General features: G+C 43.4%; 1 protein-coding gene across 6 annotated transcripts in view; it reads right to left on the bottom strand.

Moving 5' to 3' along the window:
* Window positions 1-23,285, bottom strand: part of TBC1D8 (TBC1 domain family member 8) — a 110,844-nt gene that overhangs the window by 35,696 nt on the left and 51,863 nt on the right. For 5 of the 6 annotated variants that reach the window (XM_047068530.1, XM_047068529.1, XM_047068525.1 and 2 more), the window contains 3 exons: window positions 16,399-16,517; window positions 11,807-12,035; window positions 8,921-9,161 (listed from right to left, as the gene is read on the bottom strand). In XM_047068530.1, coding sequence (XP_046924486.1) covers window positions 8,921-9,161; window positions 11,807-12,035; window positions 16,399-16,517 — 589 coding nt within the window. Of the gene's footprint in view, window positions 1-8,920; window positions 9,162-11,806; window positions 12,036-16,398; window positions 16,518-18,403; window positions 18,616-23,285 lie in introns of those variants that run through there. The other variant, XM_047068528.1, reaches the window with a different exon arrangement.

The following is a 23,285-nucleotide window of genomic DNA, read 5'->3' as shown; positions in this document are numbered from 1 at the left end:
CAAGGGATCCCTGCAAACATAAAATGATGTCCACAATATTGAGAAAGCAGATTAGAAACAGTATCTACAGGGGTGCCTGGGTGGCTCAGTTGGTTGGGCATCAGACTCTTGGTTTCCATTCAGGTCATGATCTCATGGTTCATGGGATCGAGCGCTGTGCTGGGCTCTGCACTGACAGCTTGGAGCCTGCTGGGGATCCTCTCTCTCCCTCTCTCTATGCCTCTCCCCTGCTCACGCTTGTGCTCTCCCTCTTTCAAAAAAAAATAAAAATAAAAAAATAATTAAAAAAATAAACAGCATCTACAGTATGACCCCATTTACATAGATTCTATATAATTTGCAGAAAGTGATGTGTAAAAAGACTTTGCCTAAAATGTTAATAGCAGTTGACTCTTCATTGTAGGATTTCCACTTTTCATTTTATTCTGCTTAAACTTTCTACCTGACCACGTATTGTTAGCTTTTTAAAAAATTATTCCATTTTCTTTTAGGAAAAGAGAAACTTTTTAAATATTGCATAAAAGAAAAGTATGAAACTCTGCAGCCTGAGTGATCTTTTAGACACGTGCCCCCCTCACCAGGGCCATGCTTGCACACAGATGCCCTTTCTGCCCCTGTTCTCATTCCCAACCCAGTCCTTGTTTTCACACCATCACACAACTGTCTTCCCAGAGACACCCCTCCCCCCCCCACCCCAGAGACGGGCGAGTGCTTGGAATTTATTATCAAACCCTCACAAAGAAAAGATACTTACATGTCCAGAAAGTCCTCTAGGTACAGAAAGAAACTATATAAATTCCAAGATCAAGATGGGTCCAGTTACTGAAGGCCAAAGCTACAGTTCCTTACCCTGAAGTGCTGATACTCCACAGATGGCTGTTTCCAAAGGAGCCTACACTTGCTCCACAGAGGAGCCGGGAGAACATGGGAAAGCACCATGAATGCTCTAGAAATTCATGTACTACAGGATGGAAGGCAAGGCCCCTCAAGATCACCCCAGTTCCCTGAAAGCAGGGAGGAGACGCATACATTCAACACATTTACGCTGGAAGACTCACAATCTTGTCCCCAAAGCATGCTGGCCAGGCTGGCTGTGGTGAAAGTGAAGCCAGTGCAGCCTGTCTGTACTTATCTTACAGATGTGGCTCCAGCCACCGCTGAATTCACCTGTTGGCTATTCTTCCCTAGAAGCACAGAGAGACGGGATGGAAGGACTTTTTGTATTTACTTTGCATCCAGCTCTTCAATTTAAGAGTTAAGGTGCTCAGTTATCTGATGTTTCTATTCAGTACACCCGCTGCGTCAGCCAGCAGCTCAGTTCAGCCCCCTTCTCCATACTACACACCATCTCCATTCTCCTTTCTGGGCTGTTCCCTGTCACTCCAAGGGTCCATCTCTCACACATTCAGCAGCCGGAGACCAGTGACCTAGCATTACAAGACAGAAAGCAGCAGGAGGGACTTCTGAAGTCATCTTCCTTCCTTAGAAAGTTCTCTTCCAATTCTACTTCTAAATATGCATTACATGTATATATGTGGTATTTAACTTTCCGACATAACTGAGATGAAGACCAGCAGCTTGAGAGATGAGTAGCACAAGCCTTTTAAGAAGCTCAGGTAAGACCGCCTCATCCCTTGGGTCTGTTTCCAAGCAGGTGATAGTTGTGATGCTAAAAATGCCAGCTCATCTTTCTGAAGAGCACCAAAAACAAAGCCTGCTAGCCACAATTTGCCTTTCAGACCTTCTAGCACTTACTAAATGTTCCCACTTTTCCTCCATAGAGATGACCAACAGACATGGGTCATAACCTACCATTCAGAAAGCACTAGCTAAGCTCGGGCCTGAAAGCCACAGCAGAAGTGCCCCCAGAAAGATGGAAACTAGCCCAGCAACCCCGACAGTATTCACCAGCTCTTGTCCACAGTGCTGGTATGTGCCGGCCAAAGCAACTGCTCCAAGAGAAAGCTACAGTGGAGAAGAGAAGGGGAAGGTGCCACAGATCATCCTGTCTTAACACATGTCATTGTATGAGACCGGAATCACCTGGAAATCAACAGGGCTTCATCAGAATATGGAGCAACACCAAGTTTGCTGTTAAAGCTGAAATTAATATGTGCAATCATGCATGACAACCATGCAGAAAATTCTAGACTATATGCAGACAATTTAAAAATCCAGACTTGGGGTGCCTGGATGGCTCAGTCAGTTAAGCATCTGATTCTTGATTTTGGCTCAGGTCATGGTCTCATGATTCACAGGCTTGAGCCCCACATCAGGCTCTGCACTGACAGCACAGAGCCTGCTTGGGATTCTCTCTCTGCTCCTGTCTGCTTCTCCTCCACTCCCACTTAAAAATAAGTAAACCTTAAAAAAAATCTAGACTTAATTTCTTAGACCTCAGACCCAAGAAATGAAGGGGTAGGTAGTTCTTTTGTTTCTCTGCAAACCTAGAATTAGATTTTCCCCTCCTAGTTTAGATACCTAGGTATCAAAAATAGGTTTCCCCTCTCTCTTACCCATCAACCTTTTAGAATGCTTTAGGGAAAACCTGTATTAGGCCTTATACACAAACTCTCCCTCCCTCATTTATCACTCAGGCACATATGCAAACCTACTGTGTGTCAGCAGCTCAGAGCTTCTCAAGGTCAAATGCTTCCCCAAACTCAGTCTGTGTGTCAGGCTGGGGCAGATGGGCTCCCCCATTAGCTCAGGGTGTGAGGACTTCCGATCTGTGTCCTCAACAGGAGGCCTCAAGCACCATCCCGGCCCTGCTGGAATATCTCAGTCCTCTGCAGCCAGTCAGCCCCAGAAAAACACATACAACGATTTCTGGAGGCTCTTAGTTAACAAACTTGCCCACAGACCCACGCCCAGCTCCTCTGAAAGTCTGGAATATACCAAGAACCAATAATGTAGAAACAAGGCAGAAAGGCCCGATACGCTATGTCTCCTCAAAGCCCAAGTCTGCACATAAAACACTGTGTTTCTCCAATGTGTGTTTACTTAAAACACCTTTCCTCAGCCTTCCCCCAAGAGCACTCCGGAAACAGAAGGACAACATTGCCTGCAACATCTTAGGCTGGGTCCCCTGGGCACAGTGGTGGCGTGATCGGCCCTCAGACAACAACCAGCAGTGTGGAGGTGGACTCAGCTGGTGCCTGCAGTGCCCCGTTTCTCTGAAAATCCAGCCAACGGAGCCCCGACAGACCAGGGCCTCAACGACACCGGCATCCAGAAGGCTTTTTCACACTCAGGGCTCCTGCCTTTGTCCCACCCCAGAGAGAGCCACCTAAATGACCTGCACAAGCTCAGGGCAGCGAGGGCTCTGCAGGGTCGGGAGACGCAGGCCTTCCCTGGTGAGGTGGAAGCTGTTTGGGACTGCATGAGCCCCAAGAGATGTCAACTTTGAACTAGAATCACAAGGGCTAAAAGTTGAATAAATTACAGAGTGAGCCTGGGAATTCTGAATAGGGACACAGGAGAAGAGCAGAAAAGGGAGTGAATCTAGGCAGGAAAGGCCAAAGGTCTGACAAGCCAGGCTGGGGAGCTGAGAATCAGCCAGGCAACAGGGGATGAGGGCTTTTTTTTTTTTTTATTTTTAAGGTTTATTATTATTATTATTATTATTATTATTTACTTGGGGAGGAGGGAACTGGGGAGGGACAGAAAGAGGGAGAGAATCCCAAGAAGATTCCACACTGCAGAGTCCAATGAGGGGCTCGAACTCATGAACCGTGAGATCATGACCTGAGCCGAAATCCAGAGCTTAACCAACTGAGCCACCCAGGCACCCCATGAGGATGAGGGCTTATTACTGAAGACATCAGCCCCCTGGCAGCCACTGTTCACCTCTGGAAATCGCAGAAACACCTTACAACAAATCTTACAATAGCTTAGAATGAATCTCCATTTACTACAGTGCATTAACTGAGCTTCCCTCCAGTACTTTCCAGCCAGTCAATACAGATTTTAATGAAGATACTAATTCTGATTTATTGAAACCCATCACCTCACCAATATCCCACCCCCAAAATAGCTGGCCATACTGTTCTCAACCTATCACTCACAACTTCAGTCTGGTTATTTTATGTTGTAAATTTCAGGACCAATCAATGCATTTGTTCTGCCCAACTCCTGAAAGCCCCTTCCCCAGCCTCAGTCACCCCCCGTCCCTGGATTCTGTTACTATACACCAGAATCCCTGATCCAGGCCCTCCTCTGTGCAGTGTGAGGGCTGGGCTAGGGGACTCTCCAGTTCTGCTGGCTCTAACTTATCTGACTGGTTCTGTTGTATGATGTACCATCCCACCCTCCTGGCTCCCACTGGAGTTCCAGCCCCACTCTGCTCTGTCCCCAAGTCCCATGGGAGTAAGCACAAGCAGTGAACATGACTAATCCATAATCAGATGGCTCACCACATTCGTGACCCCAAGGGCACCTTTCTAAAGCCCTTATCTGGGAAGGGAAGTGAAAATACATCAACAAAAGGGAGCCTGAGGAGCATTCCAGCACTTCTGATTGTGCCCTTAGCATCAAGAGACTGTTTTCCTCAACTTGAAAACCTGGGCTCTCTTGGCAGGATGTCAAGCTGACTGAGTCATTACCTGTTTATGTCCACAGGCCTATGTCTCCATGACAGAAAGCTACACGAGACCCAGCAAGCAACTGGTATGCAAGGACATGCCTTTCACTTTTGGAAGAAGTCACTCAAAGTGCAGTGACCAGCAAAACACACCACAGACCAGAATCTTGCCGTCCACGCTGGGGCCAGCCCTAGGCACCCATGGGTCCCCAGCAGCTCCACCACCAGCCACTGCCAGGGCCCCCTTTTGTCCTTTTCTCTCTCTTCTCCTTTCTACTTGTTTCTAGGACAGAAAGTAGAGGAAGGAGAGCCGTGTATAATGCACCTGAGTTCTGGAATGTGAATGAAAACTGTCTGTACTGATGAATTCTCTTCCAAAATGAATGAGTATACCAAAGGGTCTGAGATGAAGGTGAATGAGCAGTCACCTGAGATCCCAATGCTCATGGAGCTGACCAGAACACACACGGCTATTAGCTGGCCTCCTATTCCTAAAACCCAGCTGCAATTCACACACGTACACATCTGTGTGCAAAACCCACAGGGGAGGTGTTAAGTTCTAATGGGTGATTTATAGGAGCCCTTTAACAACTCCTACAACTGAGTTGTAGTAACTGATCTTTGTTGGACTAAAAAGACTCAGATACCAAACTACTATAGAGATACTTAAGGAAATACAGGAGGGACGCCTGGATGGCTCAGTCGGTTGAGTGTCTGACTTCTGCTCAGGTCATGATCTCGCGGTTGGTGAGTCCAGGCCCCACATCAGGCTCTGTGCTGACAGCTCGGAGCCTGGAGCCTACTTTGGATTCTGTGTCTCTCTCCCTCTCTCTCTGTCCCTCCCCTGCTCACGCTCTCTCTTTCTCTCAAAAATAAACATTAAAAAAAAATTCATATAGGGGCACCTGAGTGGTTCAGCTGGTTAAGCTAAGTCTGACTTTGGCTCAGGTCGTGATCTCGTGCTTCATGCGTTCAAGCCCCACGTCAGGCTCTGTGCTGACAGTTCAGTGCCTGGAGCCTGCTTCAGATTCTGTGTCTCCCTCTCTCTGCTCCTCCCACACTCATGCTCTGTCTCTCTCACTCTCTCTCAAAAATAAACATTAAAAAAAATTTTTTTTTAATTAAAAAATATAAAAAGAAATATGGGAGAGCGGGGTGACCACTGTGCTGGACTGTCTTCTCTGGACCAGAGACAGAGCCAGAGATATAATGTGAAACCCGCAGGAGGCACAGGGAGGAGCTCAGGGCTGGGAGTCAGAAGACCCAAGGGCAGCAACCCAAGGTTCCCTTTTTGTAAGGGAGTGACAAGCAGCAGCATCCCCTCTTGCAAAGGAAGTGTCAGATTCTCAGAGAGGACACAAAACCAAGTGAAATTAAATTCATTGGAGTTTTACCAAAAAGTGCACTTTTTGATTTTTGCATTATTTTGTGACTATACATGATCAATTTATAACATATGCACATAGCAGGGGCTCTGAATTCTTGCTGAGTACATGTAAACTACAAACAAACACACCACCATTTAGAGACTACTAATTAGACCCATGTTCTCCCAGATGTTACAGAGAAAACAGTAAATGTGTCTAAAGAGTAACAGGAATGTTACAGTGGATTAAAAAAAAGATTTTGGGGGAGCGCTTGGGTGGCTCAGTTGGTTGAGCATCTGACTTCAGCTCAGGTCGTGATCTCACGGTTCATGAGTTTGAGCCCCACATCGGACTCTCTGCTGTCAGCACAGAGCCCGCCTCAGATCCTGTGTCCGCCGCCCCACCCCCCCCTCTCTGAGACTCATACTGTCTCTCTCAAAAATAAACAGTTTAAAAAAATTTTTTTAAAGGTTTCATTTTTTAATTTTTTTTAATATACGAAATTTATTGTCAAGTTGGTTTCCATACAACAGCCAGTGCTCATCCCAAAAGATTCCCCATCACCCACCCTCCCCTCCCTCCCACCCCCCATCAACCCTCAGTTTGTTCTCAGTTTTTAAGAGTCTCTTATGCTTTGGCTCTCTCCCACTCTAACCTCTTTTTTTTCTTTTTTTCCCTTCCCCTCCCCCATGGGTTCCTGTTAAGTTTCTCAGGATCCACATAAGAAAGAACACATATGGTATCTGTCTTTCTCTGTATGGCTTATTTCACTTAGCATAACACTCTCCAGTTCCATCCATGTTGCTACAAAGGGCCATATTTCATTCTTTCTCCTTGCCACATAGTACTCCATTGTGTATATAAACCACAATTTCTTTATCCATTAAAGGCCTTTTTAATGACTGGACACAGAATGACACAGAACTACCCTATGATCTCATAATTCCACTTCTGGGTATATGCCCAAAAGTCATGAAAGCAGGAACTCGAACAGATATTTGCGCATACCTGCTCATAGCAGCATCATATACGATAGCTAAAAGGTAGAAACAACTTTGTGTCCATCGATACATGAATGGACAAACAAAATGTGGTATATACATACAATGGAGTATTACCTAGCCTTAGAAAGGAAAATAATTCTGACACAGGCTACAACATGGATGAACCTTAAGGAATTACACCTAAAGCCAGTCACAAAAAAACAAACACTGTAGGAGCCTACTTATATGAGGAACCACAAGAAGTCAAACTCAGAGACAGAAAGTAGAACGGTGGCTGCCAGCGGTTGGGGGAGGAGGGAATGGGGAGTTATTGCTTAATGGGGACGAAGTTTCAGTTTTGCAAGATGAAGAGTCCCAGGGTTGGATGGTGGGGATGGCTGCATAACAATGTGAATATACTTAACCATTTTTCAAGCATACGGTTCTGTGGTATTAAGGCAACAAATTTTAGGTTATGTGTATTGTATCATGTAAAAAAAAAAAAAACTTGTTTTTTTTTTTTTTTTTTAAGTTTATTTATTTTTGGGACAGAGAGAGACAGAGCATGAACGGGGGAGGGGCAGAGAGAGAGGGAGACACAGAATCGGAAACAGGCTCCAGGCTCCGAGCCATCAGCCCAGAGCCTGACGCGGGGCTCGAACTCACGGACCGCGAGATCGTGACCTGGCTGAAGTCGGACGCTTAACCGACTGCGCCACCCAGGCGCCCCAAAAAAAACTTGTTTAATGACTAATAGTATTCAAATAGCAGTGGTGATTCTATAATGATATCAAATATATCCATCCAGGACAGCATTTGACAGAAGGCTTATTCCTCAAAGGGTATCTTGGTATCAACTCTGCAGTTACCTGGTCTGACCCACCAAGTCAGAAATCACAGTCAAGCTCGAACACCACTGTTTAAATTTTAGATAATAAAGCTGAACTTCTTTAAAAGACTAATAATTCAGGGGCACCTGGGTGGCTTAGTCAGTTGAGTGTCCGACTCTCAGTTTCAGCTCAAGTCATGATCTCACAGTTGTGAGAGATTGAGCCCCATGTCGGGGTCCATGCTGGATATAGACTCTGCTTGGGATTCTCTCTCTCCCTTTCCCTCTGCCTCTCTCCCCCACTTGCATGCCCACCCGCCCGCCCTCCTTCTCTCTCTCTCTCTCTAATAAATAAATAAATAAATAATAAATGAATAAATAAATAAAGTGACTAATAATTCAAGCAACTGCCTCAGACATCCCCATAACTAGCATCAATTTGGGGCAAACCAATAATAAAGAATACTACCTTACAGTATTACTAAGGCACATTTCTTTGTTTTTTTTTTTTTGTTTTTTTTTTTTTTAATGTTTATTTATTTTTGAGAGAGACAGAGACAGAATGAAAGTGGGTTGGGGCAGAGAGAGAGGGAGGCACAGAATCTGAAGCAGGCTCCAGGCTCCGAGCTGTCAGCACAAAGCCTGACCCGGAACTCGAACTCACGAGCTGTGTGATCATGACCTGAGCCGAAGTCGGACACTCAACCAACTGAGCCACTTAGGCACCCCTAACGCACATTTCTAATGACAAACCAGTAACAAAAATAAATCTCATTGTCCTGAACACTTATTTCTACAAAGCGATTTCATATGGAAATATAACATTTCTTAATGTTCACTGATAAAACACAGTGTTGAATGGAATTCTACCATGAAGCTATTCATATTACATTGCCTAGAAGTAGTTTTTTATAAAAATCAGTTTCAAAATATCAGGGAAAAAAAAGCAGAATTGGATGCAGAAATCAAAGACTACTGCATAAAAAAAAAAATTAACAATCTCAGCCAATTATTATGTCACAATCATGATTAACAACATAGGAAAATCTGCATTTTGCCAAAGGGAAACTTAAATCTAGTACAACTAAGACTAACAAAGCCCATGTAAATGAAGCCACAGTCCCCCATGTGAGAAACAACTGAAAACAGAAGCTCTTACCTCTTGGTGATCTGGCTTGGCTCCTGCAGGTCTGGGTCCAGGTCAAAGACCTCATTGTCCAGCAGCCTTCGGAGTGTCACATCGGCCAGCTGCTCCATGATCTTGAACACCTCATCAAGGTTCAGGAACATGGAGAAATCACGCTCCTTATTCTGTGTGGTGATTCGGATGGTGTCCGTCAGAAAGACGTTGGACGTTCTTTCTAATTTCTGGATATCAACCCAAGGGACTATAAGTTTAACTAGAAGGGAAAAAAAGGCAAATACAGATTTTAACCTAACATTTGAGCCATACTTCAGTGTATCAACAAACAAGAGTCCAAGGCTTTCCTTAAGCTGAAATGCAAACATCTTTAAACCAGAGCAGTAAAGAGGAAGCACAAAACTGGTTGACAGCTGTGTGTCAGAACCCAATTCATGTTTAATGGTTTTCTTAAAGATTTAAGTAAAATTTTCTAAGTTGCTGGATACTGCACACATAGAGGGGACACTGTTCTGAAAACATGAAAACTTCAAAAATATTTAAACTTAAATATTTGAAAAATATGCAAAAGTTTCTCAATCTACATAATTTCTGGTTTCAAAGGCAGCATTCATGGCGTAAGCTATGAAAAAAAAGAAGTGCAAAAGAGGATTATTCATGATCTTGGATACAGAAACAGGCTTAACATTTAGACTGTGTCAAATGACAGAGTCTTAGGAGACACAGTACAAATTTTTATGGAATTCTTTTTAAAGTAATACAGTACAAACAGTACATTTTATAAACAAGTACTCTATTCTGGGAAATGTTTCCAATACAGTGGGTAGCCAGGCTAGCTTGCTAATGCAAATGGAGAAGGGACAATGCAACAACTTGAAATGATAAATGTTATCAAATATAGAAATCATTTCTTTTTTTTTTTTCCAAACTTACCCTAACAAAATTTGGCTTAGTGACCATGATCGATCAGTGTCAGAAGATAACTCGTTTTCTTTTTCAAATCAAGGAGGGGATCATTAAGTGTTTCTATTTCTAACATTTCTTTCTGCTTATTCTGCAATAATGTTTTCAGTGCTTCAATAACTTAAAAGGCCACAGATCTTCTCAGGCTTGAGAAGAAACTGCTTCAGCTACTTCTAGTTGCTTTCACATAAGTCTCTTACACAAACACACATAGACACTCTATAATCATCAACTTTCACTTCATTAAGCATCTACTCTGTGAAAGCCCTGCACTTAGAAAAAAGCTCAAATAAGGAAAACAGACATGTAAAATAAGCAACCACTAATTTGACAAAATCAAACAGAAACACAAACATGGTTTTGGGAAAGTCCCTGGAGGTGATAAAATCTGAACTGATTTTGAGGGGTGAACAGGAATTTCCAAACAGGCACAAGAACGGGGAAGAGAAAGAAATTAATTTTGAGAAGCATTTAAAGGGGCGCCTGGGTGGCTCTGTCGGTTGAGCACTGGAATCTTGATTTTGGCTCAGGTCACGATCCCAGGGTCATGGGCCCAAGTTGGGCTCTGCACTGTGTGTGGAGCCTGCTTAAGATTTTCTCCCTCTGTCTCTGTCTCTGTCTCTGTCTCTCTCTCTCTCTCTCTCTCTCCTTCTGTTCCTCTCCCCTTCTCATGTTCTCTCTCTAAATAAAATTTAAAAATTTTTTTGAGAAGTATTTTAGAAAGTACAAGAATAAGGATCATCAAGATTAGGTCAGAGTACACGAGGGTGGGGAAAGGCTATGTACGCAGAGTGTATGTACTGGAGCATCAGAACTGAGGCTGGCAGCGTGAGAAAGAGAAGTGATGACCCTGTGCAGGAAGCTGGTTCAGCAAAATTCAAGAGGAGCCCTTCCCACCGGTTAAACTTGAAATGTAAACTTAAATGCAGGAAGAAAAAAAAATTCTGTATATAAACACACACACACACACATATATATATATATATATATATACACACTCAGTTTATATACACACAGCTTCTATCTTGCATGGGTGCTTGAAACAGTATTTGGTTCCAAAAGAAGTTTCAGTGGGAATGACTTTTTTAAAATTCAATATACAATTGACACTTGTGGCTTTTCTTTTCTTACCTGGTAATTCCATCATCTAGCATGGCAATGGTCAGTGGATAAATGTGCAAAAAGTTAATTACTACCTGAATGTCAAGTGGACCCAGGTGAAGAATTCCTTCCCGTTCCAAGGAACAACTGTATATCCTGCTACTTACTCTTCTGGGAGCAGTCATAACCTTCAGGGCTGGGAATTTTTAATTTTTTTAAAATGTTTTTATTTATTTTTGAGAGAGAGAGAGAGACAAAGTGCTAGTGGGTGAGGGGCAGAGAGAGAGGGAGACACAGAATCCAAAGTAGCTCCAGGCTCTGAGCTGTCAGCACAGAGTCCGATGTGGGGCTTGAACTCACAAACCATGAGATCATGACCGGAGCCAAAGTCAGAGGCTTAACCAACTGAGCCACCCAGTCTCCCCAGGGCTGGGAATTTTTTACATGCTCCCCACACCCCCAACTGGCCCCCGTTCATCTTAAATAACATGTTCCACTCCTTTAGAAGTACTGGGGCCATCAGTTTTAACAACGTGTTTTCAGAATAAGATAAAGTAAAAAACCTTCAGGAACTATATGAAGTGAGCTACACAGAAATGTTTAAGGCAAAAGAAAAAATGAATTCTCACAAAATCAAAGCCCCTTAAGGGTAGCAGTATATATCAATATAATTGTCTGCACAAGTCATCTGGAAGTTAATCAAGTATCACTTATTATCATCTCAACTACTCATTTAAATCTTTTGTTCTCTAACTCTTCATCTTGTCTCAGGACAGCACAAGCATCCCGAGGGTCAACTTCATCTGTGAATGCCCAAATCGCTCCAAATGCCTCACTTACGTTCCTTGCCCAGGAAGAAGGAGTAGAAGCAGAGGTGGTTGATGCTGAGGTACAGCCAGCCTTGGCGGGGAACCCTGCCCTTCCAGCAGCAGCAGGAGTAATAGGTGACCAGCTTCTCCGCCTCCGGGAAGTTGAACCTGGCTTCGAACTTTACCAAGGCCTCTCGGAACTTCTCCGGCTCTTCTTCCTGCTCAGCAAGCCTGCTACTTGTCTCCTCAGCAATCAGAGCCTGCCACACAGAAAGATACAGGTCCCCTCGTCAGTGTAAGGGACGAGGGGAGGGACAGGCAGAAGCAGGAAGGGACAGCTGAGCACAGGCACCTAAGGAGTCTGCACTGCTCAACAACAGACATGCAGGGTGGAAGAGAGAAGTTCATCACACTGTCCACCACCCAGAAACATGGCCACACTCAGGGGGGTGGGGGGGAGGGGAATGAGCTGGGAGGTAGAAAACCCAAGAACAAGTCTCTCACTTGGCCACTTACCAGCCCTGAGGCTTTGGACAAATCACTGACTTCTAAGCCTGAGTTTTCTAACAAATTACTATTTTATACCTCCCTGTTCTACCTACAGGGACAGGATGATCAAATTATTGGCTCCAGCATGAACTCAGTGCATCAACTTTAACGAACCACCCAAGTTTGAGTTATAAGTTAGTTGTTTTTAAAAGGCTAATGAATGTCGGGGCGCCTGGGTGGCTCAGTCGGTTAAACATCTGACTTCAGCTCAGGTCATGATCTTACAGCGTGTGAGTTCGAGCCCCACATCCGGCTCTGTGCTGCCAGCTCAGAGCCTGGAGCCTGCTTCAGATGCTGTGTCTCCCTCTCTCTCTGCCCCTTCCCTGCTCACACTCTGTCTCTGTCTCTCCCTCTCTCAAAACTAAACATTAAAAAAAAAGCTTATGAATGTCTTCCTCCTTAGATTCAAAAATTTTAGTACAAAGCCAACAGGTGCCTATCTGTGTGACATCTGACACCTTTCACTACCACTAAATATTCTACAGTCTTCTAAGGTAGAAAAGGAGTTATGTTGGCCAAGGTTGTAAACACCTCCAAAGCACTCAGGTGCACAAAGAGGCAAGACAGAAAAGAAAACATCTAAATGTACAACAGCTTTGCCAACAACAAGTAACGGCAAGGATCCTTTCTAAGTCTGGGGTAAGGCTATAGAAGTGTCTAGAACATAAGCTTGTGGCCTGTTCCTGAGGGGTGACAACTCGCTGACAAGATCAGAATTCTGATTCCCCACGTTCTTGTATTTCATGAAGGGCTAGGTCCCTTAAGACAAAGCCACTTTTGGGGCAAAGCTACCATACCCTAGACTTTATAAGAGATTTTAGAAAATTATTTAGAAAACCTGAGAGTTTCTATTAAAGTAAGAATTATTTTTAAAATGAATCTGAAGGTTGATAAAATTTCAAGTGCTTTTCATTTCCTTCATTATGTTTTTCTTCTTTCCCAAATTTTATTTAACCAGACATTATAAAATAGAAAAGTTATAAGAAGTATGAATAATTTTAAAGGCATATGAATGGGGCACCTGGGTGGCTCAGTCAATCATCCAACTCTTCATTTTGGATCAGGTCATGATCTTGCTGTTGAGGAATTTGAGCCCCACGTTGGGCTCCATGCTGGCAGTGTGGAGCCTGCTTGGGATTCTCTCTCTCTGTCCCTTCCCCACTCACTTGCTCTCTCTGTCCCTCTCTCAAAATCAATAAACTTAAAAAAAAAAAAAAAGTTAAAAAAAAAAAAAAAGAAGCATACGTAATATAGGGGCACCTGGGTGGCTCAGTTGGTTGAGCATCTGATTCTTGATTTCAGCTCAGGTCATGATCTCCTGGTTTGTGGGATCGAGCCCTACATCAGGCTCAATGCTGACAGTGTGGAGAGTGCTTGGGATTGTCCCCCTCTCCCATTCTCTCTGCCCCCACTGTCAAAATAAATAAACATTTTTTTAAAAGTGTATCTAATATGTAAAGCTCTGGACCGTGAGGTATGAAGGGGATTTTAGGAAGGCTCTACAGCAAAGAGTCATGGATCCACTGGCTCCAGAGGCAGCCACAATGGTGGCTGTACAGACTCCTGACTTCTGTGGATTATTGCAGTGTCTGGTAACCAGCACAGCTCAAACCACAGGGATTTCTTTAAAGCTTCAGAGAGTAGCCAACTGTTCAGGATAGGAGTGGGAAAGCCTCAGTTTCTAATTCCTTTGGATCTTCCCAGAGGAAATGGAGAACCACCACTACATGCGGTGGCCCCAAAGGTACAACCCCATCTCAGGCCACAAGAACCCCTCCATCCCCAGCCCCTGATCCAGACCAGCAGCCTCCCTCGGACTGTTTATGTTTTGGTTTGGTTTTTGCTTTTTTAAGGCCTTTTAGCTTTGATGTGCAGGGGATCAGACTACACCATCCCAAAATACACCTCTTTGGCATAAGAATTATTCTGAAAACAACTGAGAAACAGCAGACACCAAAAAGCTCTCTGCCCTCTTCCACTATTTGTCTAAAACAAGGATATCAATTCCCATTTGTGAAGGTATCTCCCTCTCCTGTGCCAGGAAGAGGAGGGTAACTCTAGACTCTGACCGGTGCTGAGAGGGTAACAAACCTCACAAAAATAGCCCTTCTCTTCCTTTCATTTCCCCCTACACATTTAATTTACCTTCCTACAGTGTGCCACCCCTGGAAGCCAAATTCTTCTTTGTCCTGTCACTTCTCTACAAACATATGGCTCTTTGTTAAGATGCTGCATAAGCCCTACATTCTAACTACCCTTTTGAGTTACTCTGAGTTTCCCCCTGTGTATGCATACTGCACGTGTTGATAAACTGGTTTTCTCATTATTTTGACTTTTGTCGGTTTAATCTCCAGGCCATGGGAGGAGAACCTAGGACAGTAGAGGGAAGGTTGCTTCCTCCTCTACAGAAGCTTTCCTAAAGCCACTGTAGCAGAAATGAAATTTCCTTCCTCCAAATTAAAAGGAGAAACCTTAAATCAAAGAACCACCACAAGCTACGTTAGACTAAGGAGAAGGGAGATAAGTGTAAAAAATAACCATGAAATGGGCATTTCTGTAGCTAAGCCCCAGTGTGAGCTGACCCAGGGAACCAAGCTACTCAGCTGAACCAAGCAACGATGGTAACCCATGGGCTAGATATGTCCCCACCACAGCCTGGGTCCACCTGCCAACTGCACAGGCCAAAGGTGACACTAAGAGGATACCTGCCTGGATTCAGGAGACCTTTGATTTCCACCTGGCCCCACAAGTGTTCCTGATGCCCAGAGGAAAAGAATATTTCTGTTTTTGTCCCTTTAAAATCAAGAATTCACTTTGATGCCCTTTACTAAAAGCTGAAGCACTCAGGGTGTTAAAAAGACAAACTTTTGAAGAGAAAACAAAACAAAACAAAACAAAATCAATGGTCTGGGATATTTTACCCTCAAGGAGGAAAACTGTATTACAGGCTAACATGTTAAAATGTTTAATAAGAGATAACCTCAGAATGAGAAACAGTCTCTCCCTGCCTGAGAGGGCTTTTATTTATGTTTTTTTAATGTTTATTTTTGAGAGAGAGACAGAGTGTGAGTGGAGGAGGGGAGGGGCAGGGAGAGAGGGAGACACAGAATCTGAAGCAGGCTCCAGGCTCTGAGCTGTCAGCACAGAGCCTGATGTGGGGCTTGAACTCACGAACTGTGAGATCATGATCTAAGCCAAAGTTAGACAATTAACCCACTAAGCCACTCAGGCACCCCTGCGTGATAGGGCTTTTAAAACATTGGTTACCAATCATGGTATTGCAATGACAATTATAGAAAATATAACTTACAGGAGATATTAACAGATACCTTCCAAAATATTCCTCTCTTGCTTCTCAAAATATAATTGGTTTTAATTCCATTTAATTAACATATTTCAAAAACAAACAGCCACTTTGAGGAAGAGGAAAGTGCCAGGTCCCACAAAATACAGTGACAAGCTGTCACAACTGCAAAAAGGAGGGAACAGCTAATTTAAGGAGTCAAATAACAGGGGCATCTGGGTGGCTCAGTCAATTAAGTATCCGACTTCAGCTCAGGTCATGATCTCTTGGTTTGAGGGTTTGGGCCCCACATCAGGCTCTCTGCTGACAGCTCAGAGCCTGGAGCCTGCTTCAGATTCTGTGTCTCCCTCTCTCTCCACCCCTCTCCTGCTCACACTCTCTCTCTCTCTCAACAATAAACATTAAAAAAAATTTTTTTAATTAAAACAAAAGGAGTCAAATAACATTTTTTGCTCTGCAAATACATAAATCATAACATTTCTTTTTCCTGAGACAAAAGAGGACCTTCACTTTTGTAAAGGTTAACAAAAACTTGGGCCTGAGAATGATGTGTGGATCTTTAAATTTCAGGTGTATTTTGCCCAACTGTCTACAAAGTTTGACAGGTGACAAGTCTAACTCCTTTGACTGTGTATTAAAAGCTAAGATGTTCAGTTACAGTGGAGAAAACTTCACACCTGGTCAAAAACGCTGCAATGGCCAAAACATTACATGGAAGTCTGTAAGAAAGACGGGGAAATGAGGAGAAGCATTTCAATCAAAGGACCTACCTTTACCTTCCCTTTGACAAAGCTGGCAATGTCATCTTTATTATCAAAGACCGACAAAGTATGGAGGAGATTTTGCTCCAGCCAGTCCCAGTGCTGGTTTATTTCCTCTAATGTTGCACCTGGATTAGAACAGACAAAGATGCCAAGGTTAAAAGTAACTCCTAGCACATGAACTCATTTGCCAAATATTATGAATGCTGTGTTTGTTATTAAAACACTTTGGTTTCTCACATCCTGGGCCACAGCAGACTTGGAAGGCCCCCTCCTTCAGAGACACGGTCTCCCTCACCACAGCACTGGGATTTGCAAACACCTGTCCACTGCCACATGGATGAGCCAGGTGACCAATCAGGTCACTCTTGGGATTGCTATGCGGACATTCTCAGCCTCACTGATGCATGGACTTCCTACCACATCCACTCAAGGGATGGAAACATTTATAATTACGCAGCTATTCTGGGGGAAACAAGCCCCAGGAAGCAGGCCAATTCTGAACAGTCTCACATGGTTTATTTACCTTGTGTGAACAGGGATCCCTCAAGAGGGACCTCAGCCCAGGTTCACAGAGGAAAGAGCCTCTTGAGAAAGCGCTGCAGATTGCCCAAGGGTGTTGCCACTTGCAACAGGCACCATTAAATACAGCAACAACCTAGGAAATCTCCAGGTTTACGCATCTATACTTCGTATCATTCACAACCATATCCCTTAAGAACATTCATAAAAAGAGGTTGTCGAATGCATGCTAAAAAACACAGAAAGTTAAGTCCTATATAGCAAGTTAATTTCTTTCAAAGCCAATTAAAAAAAAAAAAACACTCCATTACTGAAGCATTAGGCAACACTGTTACCAAAAAGCTTAGTTATTTTAGTATTTCCTCTCAAGGAGCCTCTTAGTACTCTCCATTAGACAACGAGCACCTTGATACGGTGACCATGCCAGCTCCTAGTGAAGGACCTGGCACACAGCACGTGCTCCAAAAAGTCCCCTGACTTGAAGCAAGCATGGTCCTGGACAAGAAAAGGCACATGTGCATCAGGTGTGTGTAGAACGGAAACAGATACAACGCCCAGCTAAGAGGATCAGATTTCCCAAATGGGAAGCAGGAGATACTCTAACTTCAAAGGTTAAGGGCTACCAAACACCAGCGCAGAATAAGCTTGCTGATGTGTGAGGCACAGTGGTCAAAAGAGCCACATGCCACTTCACAAAAGCCAGATAGGCATTTTGTTGACACCAAACTTTGTGAATGCTGTTTGCAGCCTTCCTTGCTGTAGAGTTATAGATGCACGTAGGGATCTTAGGAAAACCTCAGGCATAGAATGCCAGAGAACTCACTCCAGACTTATGCACTTGGGGTCAGTGAGTATCAAGAACATCTGTGTTAGGACTGTTGTTCTGAATGGACAGTTTGGGAAGGAGTCATCAGAGCAATCAAAGAAAATTCTTCATAAGGAAAAGAGAGAGCGCTCTGGTCTCTCTTCCTCTTCCTATAAGGAACCCCATCATGGGGACCCCACCCTGCGGACCTTCTCTAAACCTAATTAGCTCCTGAGGTCCAACCTCCAAATACTATCACATTGGCGGCTGAGGCTTCAATGTATGAACATGGGGGAGGGAGACATCATCCAGGGCATACCAACCAGTGATCTGCCCAGCCTTCCGTCAGTTCCCCGCGCGCCCCCCCCCCCCCCCGGTCTTGCTCTTTAAGGTGGGGTTTAGGAGAGCCAGCTCTGGGCAGGCATGGTCAGGATCCTCTCACTCTCCATCCCCCTCCCATCCAGGGGGCCCTTGTGGCGGGAACCCCTGGCCCCTCAGGCTCTCCATTCCTCTTACAAGGGGGAAAGATCCTTTTAAAACAAAATCAAACCAAGCGGTCCCACGTTTCACAGCATGACTCTCGTGACGCTTCTAAATGTTGTCTACCTGAACTCCGGCCCCACACTGTCTGTGTGGTTCCTCACATTCAGTACTGAGGCGCCTCAGGCAGACGTCAGTTTTGCTCACCTTTGGCTTCAATATCTGTCATTTAGCGTCCTCCAATGGCAACCGTGTAGGTGTTAATCACAAAAAACATCTCCTAAATCTGTGGGTCAGCAATGGTGTCTTCCTAGCTGGCAGACAGTACATCACACCATTTCGAGAGAGTCCTTGGGTCTTCACTGAAGCCAATAAACTTGCACAGGTGCCTTGGGGATGCCTGGGCCTCTGCCCTTCTCTTTAAGGTTTACTCTTTCTAGGTCTTTGTCCTTTATTATCTATTATAATAAAACTAGTCAGAATATTTTTTCTTTAAAGCTTATTTATTTTTGAGAGAGAGCAGGGGAGGGACAGAGAGAAAGGGAGTCAGAGAGAATCCCAAGCAGGCTCTGCACTGTCAGCACAGAGCCTGATGTGGGGCTCGAACTCATGACCTTAGCTGAAATCAAGAGTTGGATGCTTGACTGACTGAGCCACCCAGGTGCCCTGGTCAGGGTATTTTTAATAAAAGCAAAGAATAAATGAGAAAAATTATCTTTATTGGTCACCAATCTTTTGAGTATGAGACCTTCTTTCTTAAGAAAGAAAGAAAGAAAGAAAGAAAGAAAGAAAGAAAGAAAGAAAGAAAGACAGACCTTGGCAGAATGAGGAAGAACAAGAGAAAGGAGAAGACTCACCTTTGCAACCTTTCTGTTCCAGGGACTAGGTTACTGCTGAGTAATGAAGACTGAATGAGGAAATCGTGGCTCAAGCACCTCTCCGAGGTCAAATATATAGAATGAAAGGCAAGAGCAGGGTATGAACTCATTCTCTACAACCCTGAAGTACTCTGGGGCCCTCCCCTAACAAGCTACATTTCAATTTCTTTTTTTTTTTAAATTTTTTTTAATGTTTATGTATTTTTGAGAGAGAGAGCAAGAGAGATAAAGTACGAGTGGGGAGGGGCAGAGAGAGAGGGAGACACAGAATCCAAAGCAGGCTCCAGGCTCTGAGCTGTCAGCACAGAGCCCAACACGGGGCTTGAACCCACAAACCACGAGATCGTGACCTGAGCGGAAGTTGGATGCTTAACTGACTGAGCCACCCAAGCAACCCATCAATTTCAAAGTAACATTTACATAATCTTTAGGTCCATTACTTCCTCTGGCCTGACACTTAAAAAAAAAAAAAAAAAAAAAAAAATTTTGTGTTTGTACTTAAGAGTCTTTCCAATTTCCTGAATGCATCTTCCTTCCTGGATGACATGAAACAGGTTTTCATTTATCCCATTAAGCTCACAGGTCCAGCACAGTTAATTGTTAACAGCTAAACAAGGAGGTTGTCCTCAACTGATAACCGCAGACACCATGAATAAAACTATAATCAAGCCCCAACAGTGTAGCACATGGAATTAAGAATTGAGACAAAGTCATCAAAAATGTACGCCTCTATTCTTTAAAAGATTCTTCTACCTACGGGAGAAGCTTATGACAGGGAAAGATAATTCTAAAATAAAACCAAGCCTACACCTTGAAAGAGAAAATAGGCACATAAAAATACAAAAATCTGTCACTGAGCCACAGTTAGATTTCATTACAATCTGCCCTGTTGTTGAATAGAAGACATAGCTGTATGTCTCTCCTGGCCAAGACAATCAATATGATGAAACTTTTCCACCCTACTGTCTTCCATTTCCTACAAAAGTTGCCAAATGGCAGGGAAATTTTCCAAACTATAATTTCCTCTGCAGGGAAGTCTTATGATAGGCTTCCAAAATACTATAAATCAGTGCAAACCAACTGCATGTCCTCGGCCCCAAAGGACTAAAAAGGAAAGTCACTAACAGAGCTCACACACCAAAGTTCTGAATCGATGCTGTAGCCAGGCTTCCCAAATTACACAAAGTAAACCAACAGAAAATAGCTTTTGAAAAAATGAAAAAGAGAATACGTGTCACTTTATAAGGGCAACCACTGATTGTAAAGTATTTGTTAGAGGTAAGCACACATACATAAATATTTTTCTGTCTGTGAGTCATGCCCAAAAAATGTTGGAGGGGCACCTAGGTGGCTCAATCTAATAAGCATCCGACTTCGGCTCAGGTCACGATTTCACGGTTTGTGAGTTTGAGCCCGGCATCAGGCTCTCTGCTGTCAGTGCAGAGCCCGCTTCGGAACCTCTGCCCCCTCAAGGATAAGTAAACATTAAAAAAAAAAAAAAAGTTGGAAAGCCACCACACCACAGACATACGAGTGGCAGGAAATGTAAAGAGAAAAATAAGAACATGAGAAAGTGTCACCACTGAAGAGGCAGAATGATAAAAAGTCTACAAATGAACAACAGAGCAATATTCCCACTGCTTCTGCTACAGGTCTTCCAAAACCAAGACGGAGGAGAGTTGTTCTGGATTGAAGTGTATCCCTTGCCTCAGACAAATGCATATGCTGAAGCCCTAACCCCCTAAAATGACCATATTTGCAGACAGGGACTTGAAGGAGGTCATTAAGGTTAAATGAGGTCATAAGGGTGGCGCCTGGGTTGGAGAGAACTCAGTGCCCTTTTAAGAAGAGGAAGGGGGGCACCTGGGCGGCTCAGTTGGTTAAACGTCCAACTCTTGATTTCGGTTCAGGTCATGATCTCATGGTTTCGTGAGTTTGAGCTTAGCATTGTCAGCCCCCGCTGTCAGCATGGAGCCTGCTTTGGGATTCTTTATCTCCTCTCTCTGCCCCTCCCCCTGCCAAGTAAATAAACAAACTTAAAAAAAAAAGTCCACTTTAAAAAAAAAAAAGAAAAAAAAGAAGAGAAGGAGACACCAGGAATGACCATGTGAGGATATACGGAGAAGGCAGCCATCTGCAAGCCAAGGGGAAGGGCTTCAGGAACAACCAATCCCGCCAGCTCCTGGATCATGGACCTCCAGCCTCCAGCACTGAGAACCAATAAATATTGGTGTTTAAGCCACCCAGTCTGTGGCAGCCCTAGGAGGCCAATATAGCTGTTTAAAACCACACTTTATAGGAATACTGTGGATTTTAACAGAAGTCCAAATGGCAAAATTATACCCTGTTTTATTAAGACAAAATAAGACTTCTATTTCCCAAGAAAATTAAAGTTCAGAGGATCGTAAACATTACCCACACAAGAACTCAAATCAGATTTATAAATGCCGATGCAAAACTAAAATCCAGGATTAGAAGCCCCAATTAGGCACAGATCAAACAACCATGATGATTTATAAATTACCAACTCTAAGGCAGAACAGCCGTAGGTGGTAGACACAGGACATTTTCTGAATTCTTAGCATGTTCCCAGGCATTTTGTAGATATGTCATACACTTGACATTGTTTATCTTAATAAAAATAGCACAAGGTAGGTGGTATTATTTTCTGGGTAAGAAAACTCAGGGCAGAGAAGAGCCAAGCTCAAGGCCACGTCTCCGGGCTCCTAAGGCCTCACACTATCGTAACACACAGTGGAGATGGGAGCCTGGGGAGCTAGGTGGGCAGTTCCCAAGAGCTGAGTCACTTTCAAACTCACACACAGTATTTATTCGCCTAGGTTTCCTCCAGGGAGGTTTTCAGGAAATAAAACAAGCATCTCATTGTCTATACCTATAGCTTCTGCACGAACACAGCCATAAATAACATGACCCAAGCTTCAGTTTTAAAAAGCAACTGTTTCTCTCTGCTTAATAACTACCCAAATGAATTAAGGGTCTTTCGTGGCCATCTAAATCCTAATTTACAATGAATGGGAATTCCATGTGCATAGCTCAGATCTGTTCCTTTGAAATAGTACATTTCTCTATTGTCCAAACACTAAATGTCTACCGTCAAATGCCTGGACTAAAAGCCATATGACCATAAAGGGGCTAATTAAAAGCAACACTACCATTTCTCAATTTCATTTAACACATCGTATACAGAGTAACTCAGAAACAGCATTTGAGTAAAAATCACAAATGAGCAGGGGAGAGGATTGAACCAAAGCCTTTAATTTACAGAAACCTCACATTCTTCAAGTGGATATTCTAACATCTAATCCACGCCTGAAGCAGCATCTTTACAGAAATCTGTGAAAGCCCAATATCAACATCACGTCATTATGACTGACAGTATTTTCACACATACACATCTATGTTGCTTAAGAAAATAAGTTTTAGGGGCGCCTGGGTGGCGCAGTCGGTTAAGCGTCCGACTTCAGCCAGGTCACGATCTCGCGGTCCGTGAGTTCGAGCCCCGCGTCAGGCTCTGGGCTGATGGCTCAGAGCCTGGAGCCTGTTTCCGATTCTGTGTCTCCCTCTCTCTGCCCCTCCCCCGTTCATGCTCTGTCTCTCTCTGTCCCAAAAATAAATAAACGTTGAAAAAAAAAAAAAGAAAGAAAATAAGTTTTAAATACTTTTACGTAATTTCCTTGACCTTTTCTGCCTTCATATTAAGTCCCTAAAAGTATTTGCAATAAGTGAAAAGACCAACCTCCCTGACACTGAAAGTAAAATATTTTTAATTTGCAATTGAAACAGTCATTAAAATGTCCTTGTATTAGTGCCATTAGAAACACTTCTCAGAATTAGAAGCAAAGGAGTAAGAAAATTTGATCATTAACCAAAGGAAGAAAAAAAATCAATAGAAATGGAACCAGAAAGGACATAGATAAAATAATCTGTAGACAAGGACAGAAACAGCCATCATAAATATACTCCAAATATTCAAAAAGCAGAGGAAAGCATGAGGATGGTGAGAGACCACATGAAAGATATAGAGAAAGAACCAAATCAAACTTTTAGGGATGGAAAAACAGTGTCTAAAATCAGAAATACACGAATGGGATTAAAAGTAAACTACACATTACAGGGAAAAAAAAAAAAGAGTAGGGAACTAGGACATAGTGATTAAAAACTAAAATGAAAAGCAGAAGGAAAGGGATTAA

This window comes from Lynx rufus, unplaced genomic scaffold (assembly GCF_022079265.1).
Source record: "Lynx rufus isolate CCGP_SWC_20201006 ecotype Redwood Valley unplaced genomic scaffold, mLynRuf1.p SCAF_8, whole genome shotgun sequence".
Classification (NCBI taxonomy): Eukaryota; Metazoa; Chordata; class Mammalia; order Carnivora; family Felidae; genus Lynx; species Lynx rufus.
This window is presented reverse-complemented; position numbering and strand designations above follow the sequence as displayed.